The sequence below is a fragment of the Blennius ocellaris genome (genome assembly GCF_963422515.1).
Source record: "Blennius ocellaris genome assembly, chromosome: 17".
NCBI lineage: Eukaryota > Metazoa > Chordata > Actinopteri > Blenniiformes > Blenniidae > Blennius > Blennius ocellaris.
Window position 1 is genome coordinate 22,567,522 of NC_137666.1, and position 8,276 is coordinate 22,575,797.

The 8,276-nt window shown below is 48.3% G+C and overlaps 1 protein-coding gene across 2 annotated transcripts in view; it reads left to right on the plus strand.

Annotated features, from left to right (window-relative positions):
- Positions 1-493: 493 nt before the first annotated feature.
- The window catches only part of grhl1 (grainyhead-like transcription factor 1), a 28,528-nt gene continuing 20,745 nt past the window's right edge, over positions 494-8,276 (plus strand). The window contains exons 1-3 of one of the 2 annotated variants that reach the window (XM_080512724.1): positions 494-635; positions 6,957-7,146; positions 7,624-7,697. In XM_080512724.1, the coding sequence (XP_080368850.1) occupies positions 616-635; positions 6,957-7,146; positions 7,624-7,697 (284 nt within the window). In that variant the 5' untranslated portion in view covers positions 494-615. Of the gene's footprint in view, positions 636-669; positions 785-6,956; positions 7,147-7,623; positions 7,698-8,276 lie in introns of those variants that run through there. The other variant, XM_080512725.1, reaches the window with a different exon arrangement.

The window sequence follows — 8,276 nt, forward strand, 5'->3', positions numbered from 1 at the left end:
ATTCTAACCACCACTGGAATACAGACCAAACCTGCAGGACACATATTAGACATTTAAAATCAGGTCTGTCCTATAATGTCCTGAATTGTTGCAATAAACCTCATTCTTACCATTGTAAAGCATCACATTACACCTATAAGAGGCTCGGTGGTGAAGATGTGTGCTCTCGTGACATGAGATTGAATCTACATCAATCAGGATTCTTTTTACAATACCAGAAGGAAAAAACACCCGCAGATGTCACGTGGCTATCCTGGTGGCTAAATGTAGTGAAATGAAGCACGTTGAGGTGTTGGAGCAGAGAAAGTCACACTAAAGAGTATACAGATATTCTTATTCCTGACTCAGCTCGGCTCAGCCAATCAGCGCCTCGGACCGGGAAATTGCTCGCCCGGCCCCGCCCACCCCACACCTGTAATCCAATCCGCGGCCTTGTCACAGGTAAAACCGGCCTCAATTTCTCAGCATTGCCCCAAAAGAAGCGAGGAAAAGCCGACAAAACCCGTTCTCCGGTCGGGACAGCTTGTTGTCGCGGCGGCCCTCATCCAGCGCGGCACAAAGAAGACGGGTCGGATTTTCAGTCCCAACTAGAAAGTCCAGTTTCGACCGAGCGAGATGTCACAGGAGCAGGACAAGTAAGTTGTCCTGACGCTCCACTTTCCTCCACCACCTCTCTCCACCTGCTGCTCACAGCTGTCCAGGCTTCTTTACTGGGCACCTGAGCTCCCGGTGCGCTCCCGGTGCGCTCCAGGTGCGCTCCAGGTGCGCTCCAGGTGCGCTCCAGGTGCGCTCCAGGTGAGCTCCAGGTGAGCTCCGCTGTCCTCTCCTGCCTCTTTTCTTTGGCTTTTATGTTCAGAATTTTGAGCATTAATGTGAAGTGGTGTCAGGTGTTTCGAGTGGAGTTGTGGACGGGTACGGGTACGTGTGGAGGAGCTGCTCCTCTCCCTGAGCCGGTCTCACTCCACCTGTCAGTCAAGCCCGTACAGGTGAGCCTCCACCTGCCGCCTGTTGGAATAACGCGTCCCGTGATGGAGCAGGGCGGGGGGTGTTTGGTTTGGCTCGGAGCGCCAACGGCTGTGTGGACAGTTCTGGGGCTGTTTGCTCAGGGGAACTCAGCTGTCAGTGTGCAGCGGTTCTCCACCACATCTGGGGCAAAGCTGCTGACAGTCACTGGTCGGCGGCTGTTCGCTGCTTTTTCACGTGTTTGAGGACGAGGAGAGTGGAGGCAGTGAAACTGTACACCTGCTAGGCGTTGGCTGCACGGCCGGCACAATGTGAGCTCAGAGGGGTTGCTGGTTCTACTCTGTCAAAGTGTCTCCCTCTGCACGAGCTGGAGAACCGAGTGTCGGTTCTTCTGGATGTTCAGAGGGAAAACGTTCTTGACGCTGCGTGGAGCTGCTTGGGCTCTGGTCTTCTCCACTAATGGCAATTTCTGTTGAAAACAATCAAACTCCCTCATTGTTTTAGTCTTGGATTCTATGACCGGTTCTCACCTACATCAGCAGGAACTCGTGGATCTGATCGGGTTGCGTTTCATGAATAGTACAATTAGATCTAGAATTACTAACGAGCACTTTGTCCCATTGAGACGAGAAACTGCGTTTGTTGTAGATACTTAACATGGAAACTGAGCCTGGCCTTCACACTTCACAGCAATTAGGGTGGAGGAGGAGGAGGACCAGGGTGGAGGAGGAGGACCAGGGTGGAGGAGAACCGTGGAGGAGGAGGAGAACCAGGGTGGAGGAGGAGGAGAACCAGGGTGGAGTAGGAGGAGAACCAGAGGGGAGGAGGTGGAGGAGAACCAGGGTGGAGGAGGAGGAGAACCAGGGTGGAGGAGGAGGTGAACCAGTGTGGAGTAGGAGGAGAACCAGGGCGGCGGAGGAGGAGAACCAGTGTGGAGTAGGAGGAGAACCAGAGGGGAGGAGGAGGAGAACCAGGGTGGAGGAGGAGGAGAACCAGAGGGGTGGAGGAGGAGAACTGTGGAGGAGGAGGAGAACCAGGGTGGAGGAGGAGAACCAGGGTGGAGGTGGAGGAGAACCAGAGGGGAGGAGGAGAACCAGGGTGGTGGAGGAGGAGAACCAGAGGGGAGGAGGAGAACCAGGGTGGAGGAGGAGGAGAACCAGGGTGGTGGAGGAGGAGAACCAGAGGGGAGGAGGAGAACCAGGGTGGAGGAGGAGGAGAACCAGGGTGGTGGAGGAGGAGAACCAGAGGGGAGGAGGAGAACCAGGGTGGACGAGGAGGAGAACCAGGGTGGACGAGGAGGAAAACCAGTGTGGAGGAGAACCAGTATGGAGGTGGAGGAGAACCAGTGTGGAGGAGGAGGAGAACCAGTGTGGTGGAGGAGAACCATCACGGTTTTGGAGGAGAACCAGTGTGATGGAGGAGGTGGAGGAGAACCATCACGGTGGAGGAGGTGGAGGAGATACGGAGAGACGGAGAGTTTCCATCCTGTGACCACAACATGTCTTCAGACATTATTGTGATGTCGTTGTTCGTTTCAATCTGAAGGTTTAAACATCATTTTAGTGAAAAAGTACCAAAGTACCGCAGCTTGAGTTTGTTAAAAACACAAAAGAGAGTAAATGTTGTATTTTCTGGCTTCGTTGTCACTTCCTTGTTATTACGACCACTGAGGAGTTCAATGTCTCCACGTGGAAATACCTGAGGTTTGAAGGACCGTCCATCAGTGAAATGTTCTGTGAACCAATAACTGAGGTAGAACACCAGTAGAACACCAGTAGAACACCAGTAGAACATCAGTTGTGTGTTGGAGAATCAGCACAAGTCTCACAAAATGGAAGAGAGGAAAACGAGGGCGAGGCGTCACTCCTCCTGTCATGAAGAACCACCAGCAGGGTGGAAACGCAGGAATGTGGCCGGGCGGCTACGTCATGGGCGGTGCTGGACCAATGAGGGACCTACGTCATGGGCGGTGCTGCACCAATGAGGGACCTACGTCATGGGCGGTGCTGCACCAATGAGGGCTCCCGGAGTGGAGCCGTGGCACCGGACCAGCCTGTAGAGCATCTTCCTCTGGACGCGTTCCAGGACTGAGATTTGTTGCACAATGATTGAAAAGCCTGAACAACAGGTCCTGATAAAGAACGTCTCCACCGCTCAACTCCTCCACCTACAAGCTGCTCCTGCTCCTCCACCTACAACCTGCTCCTGCTCCTCCACCTACAACCTATTCCTGCTCCTCCACCTACAACCTGTTCCTGCTCCTCCACCTACAACCTGTTCCTGCTCCTCCACCTACAACCTGCTCCTGCTCCTCCACCTACAACCTATTCCTGCTCCTCCACCTACAACCTGTTCCTGCTCCTCCACCTACAAGCTGCTCCTGCTCCTCCACCTACAACCTGTTCCTGCTCCTCCACCTACAACCTGCTCCTGCTCCTCCACCTACAACCTGTTCTTGCTCCTCCACCTACAACCTGCTCCTGCTCCTCCACCTACAACCTATTCCTGCTCCTCCACCTACAACCTGTTCCTGCTCCTCCACCTACAACCTGCTCCTGCTCCTCCACCTACAACCTGCTCCTGCTCCTCCACCTACAACCTATTCCTGCTCCTCCACCTACAACCTGTTCCTGCTCCTCCACCTACAACCTGTTCCTGCTCCTCCACCTACAACCTGCTCCTGCTCCTCCACCTACAACCTGCTCCTGCTCCTCCACCTACAACCTGCTCCTCCACTCGCTGTCTCGCTGTGGAGACTCTTCATTGTCGATGTGGAGACTCTTCATAGTCACTGTGGAGACTCTTCATTGTCACTGTGGAGACTCTTCATTGTCGCTGTGGAGACTCTTCGTAGTCACTGTGGAGACTCTTCATTGTCGCTGTGGAGACTCTTCGTAGTCACTGTGGAGACTCTTCCTTGTCACTGTGGAGACTCTTCATTGTCGCTGTGGAGACTCTTCATTGTCGCTGTGGAGACTCTTCATTGTCGCTGTGGAGACTCTTCATTGTCGCTGTGGAGACTCTTCATTGTCACTGTGGAGACTCTTCATTGTCACTGTGGAGACTCTTCATTGTCACTGTGGAGACTCTTCATTGTCGCTGTGGAGACTCTTCATTGTCGCTGTGGAGACTCTTCATTGTCACTGTGGAGACTCTTCATTGTCACTGTGGAGACTCTTCATTGTCACTGTGGAGACTCTTCATTGTCGCTGTGGAGACTCTTCATTGTCGCTGTGGAGACTCTTCATAGTCACTGTGGAGACTCTTCATTGGTCATCAGACTCTAAACACCTCCGGACGTCTCAGGTGTTAAATGGAGTCTTTAGCTTTTCTGTTTCCTTTATTTCTGGACCTTTCAAGAGTCGTTGCATCGAGTCGTGACTCTGGGATGTTTGACTGCTCTGACAGGAAGGACCAGTTGTGTTCAGGAACGTTTATCTAGCAACTCTCATCAAAGTGTTTTAACTGTAAGAAGATAAAGTCACTTCATTGTGTGTGTGAAGATGCTTTTCTGTGTTAAGACATTAAACTGGGTCGAGTTCAGCCTGTTGGGAGAGGAAGTACAGTTTATACACGTTAAATAACCACTGGAAGTACAGTTTATACACGTTAAATAACCACTGTAAATACAGTTTATACACGTTAAATAACCATTAATAGTACAGTTTATACACGTTAAATAACCACTGTAAGTACAGTTTATACACGTTAAATAACCATTAATAGCACAGTTTATACACATTAAATAACCACTGTAAGTACAGTTTATACACGTTAAATAACCATTAATAGTACAGTTTATACACATTAAATAACCACTGTATGTACAGTTTATACACGTTAAATAACCATTAATAGCACAGTTTATACACATTAAATAACCACTGGAAGTACAGTTTATACACGTTAAATAACCATTAATAGTACAGTTTATACACGTTAACTAACCACTGGAAGTACAGTTTATACACGTTAAATAACCACTGTAAATACAGTTTATACACGTTAAATAACCATTAATAGTACAGTTTATACACGTTAAATAACCACTGTAAGTACAGTTTATACACGTTAAATAACCATTTTAGTACAGTTTATACACGTTAAATAACCACTGGAAGTACAGTTTATACACGTTAAATAACCATTAATAGTACAGTTTCTACACGTTAAATAACCACTGTAAGTACAGTTTATACACGTTAAATAACCATTAATAGTACAGTTTATACACGTTAAATAACCACTGGAAGTACAGTTTATACACGTTAAATAACCATTAATAGTACAGTTTATACACGTTAAATAACCACTGGAAGTACAGTTTATACACGTTAGATAACCATTGGAAGTACAGTTTGTACACGTTAAATAACCATTAATAGTGCAGTTTATACACGTTAAATAACCACTGGAAGTACAGTTTATACACGTTAAATAACCATTAATAGTACAGTTTATACACGTTAAATAACCACTGGAAGTACAGTTTATACACGTTAGATAACCATTGGAAGTACAGTTTATACACGTTAAATAACCATTAATAGTACAGTTTATACACGTTAAATAACCATTAATAGTACAGTTTATACACGTTAAATAACCACTGGAAGTACAGTTTATACACGTTAGATAACCATTGGAAGTACAGTTTGTACACATTAAATAACCAATGGAAGTACAGTTTATACACGTTAAATAACCACTAATAGTTCCTCCACGTTAAACAACGCTAATAGTTTCTCCACGTTAAACAACACTAACAGTTTCTACACGTTAAACAACACTAACAGTTCATCCAGGTTAAACAACACATATAGTTTCTCCACGTTAAACAACACTAACAGTTCCTCCAGGTTAAACAACACATATAGTTTCTCCACGTTAAACAACACTAACAGTTTCTACACGTTAAACAACACTAACAGTTCCTCCAGGTTAAACAACACTAACAGTTTCTACACGTTAAACAACACTAATAGTTTCTACACGTTAAACAACACTAACAGTTCCTCCAGGTTAAACAACACTAACAGTTTCTACACGTTAAACAACGCTAACAGTTTCTCCAGGTTAAACAACACTAACAGTTTCTACACGTTAAACAACACTAATAGTTTCTACACGTTAAACAACACTAACAGTTCCTCCAGGTTAAACAACACTAACAGTTCCTCCAGGTTAAACAACACTAACAGTTTCTACACGTTAAACAACACTAACAGTTTCTACACGTTAAACAACACTAACAGTTTCTCCAGGTTAAACAACACTAACAGTTTCTACGCGTTAAACAACACTAGCAGTTTCTACACATTTAACAGCACTAACAGTTCCTCCAGGTTAAACAATACTAACAGTTTCTACACGTTAAGCAACACTAACAGTTCTTCCAGGTTAAACAACACTAACAGTTTCTACACGTTAAACAACACTAACAGTTCCTCCAGGTTAAACAACATGAATAGTTTCTCCAGGTTAAACAACACTAACAGTTCCTCCAGGTTAAACAACACTAACAGTTTCTACACGTTAAACAACACTAACAGTTCCTCCACGTTAAACAACACTAACAGTTCCTCCAGGTTAAACAACACTAACAGTTCCTCCAGGTTAAACAACACTAACAGTTTCTCCAGGTTAAACAACACTAACAGCTTCTACACGTTAAACAACACTAACAGTTTCTACACGTTAAACAACACTAACAGTTTCTCCAGGTTAGACAACACTAACAGTTTCTACACGTTAGACAACACTAACAGTTTCTACACGTTAAACAACACTAACAGTTCCTCCAGGTTAAACAACACTAACAGTTTCTACACGTTAAACAACACTAACAGTTTCTCCAGGTTAGACAACACTAACAGTTCCTCCAGGTTAAACAACACTAACAGTTTCTCCAGGTTAGACAACACTAACAGTTTCTCCAGGTTAAACAGCACTAACAGTTCCTCCAGGTTAACGAGCCGCGTGCTGTGTTGCAGTAAGCGTGCCGTCCTGGTCCTCCAGAACGAGGCCGGCTATGGCGGCCAGCGTCGCTCCTTCACCACGGAGGACGAGGCCTGGAAGACGTTCCTGGAGAACCCGCTGACGGCGGCCACCAAGGCCATGATGAGCATCAACGGGGACGAGGACAGCGCCGCCGCCCTGGGCCTGCTGTACGACTACTACAAGGTACAACTGGGGTAGGGTCCAGGGTGACCCGGGTGACCTATGTGACCCGGGGCTGGATGTGGTGTAGGGGTCCAGGTGACCCAGGTGACCCAGATGTGGTGTAGGGGTCCAGGGTGACCCAGGTGACCCGGGGCTGGGTGTGGGGTAGGGGTCCAGGGTGACATGGGGTGGGTGTGGGGTAGGGGTCCATGTGACCCAGGTGACCCGGGGCTGGGTGTGGGGTAGGGGTCCAGGGTGACCTGGGGCTGGGTGTGGGGTAGGGGTCCAGGGTGACCCAGGTGACCCGGGGTGGGTGTGGCGTAGGGGTCCAGGGTGACCGGGGCTGGGTGTGGGGTAGGGGTCCAGGTGACCCGGGGTGGGTGTGGGGTAGGGGTCCAGGGTGACCCGGGGCTGGGTGTGGGGTAGGGGTCCAGGTGACCCAGGTGACCCGGGGTGGGTGTGGTCAGGTGCTGAGCGGCTGTGTTTGCCTCCCTGCAGGTTCCCCGGGAGAAGAGAACAATACACCAGCCCAAGACTGACGCTCTGGTCTCTGATGTGGATCCCAACAAAAGGTAAAGGGCCGCCTCCCCTCACAGACCCACCCCCCCCCCCCCCCCCTCACCCCCCCCCCTTAACAATATGAAAGCGCGACAGAGGCCAGCAGCTTAAAGACAATAGAGTCAAGCTCTTCTGATGTTTAAATCCCGTCACAGGAAACAGCTGTTTGCAGCTCTGAAGGTCTGAACAGTTCAGTCCTCTTCAACGGTTCTGCAGCTTCAGTTTACAGAGAAAGAATCATAATCCAGTCTCGTTCTCACTTAATGGCACAAAACATTACAAACTAAAATGATTTCAAAGACGTGAAATCAAAAGTGAATAAGAAAGGAATGACTCATGTTAGAATAGGTGAGAAACTGTAAGACACTTTTAGCCTCCGTCAGCATGAAGACCGTCCGCCTGTCAGGACAGTCACATGGAGACCGTCCTCCTGTCAGGACAGTCTCATGAAGACCGTCCCTCCTGTCAGGACAGTCACATGGAGACCGTCCCTCCTGTCAGGACGGTCACATGAAGACCGTCCCTCCTGTCAGGACAGTCTCATGGAGACCGTCCTCCTGTCAGGACGGTCTCATGAAGACCATCCTCCTGTC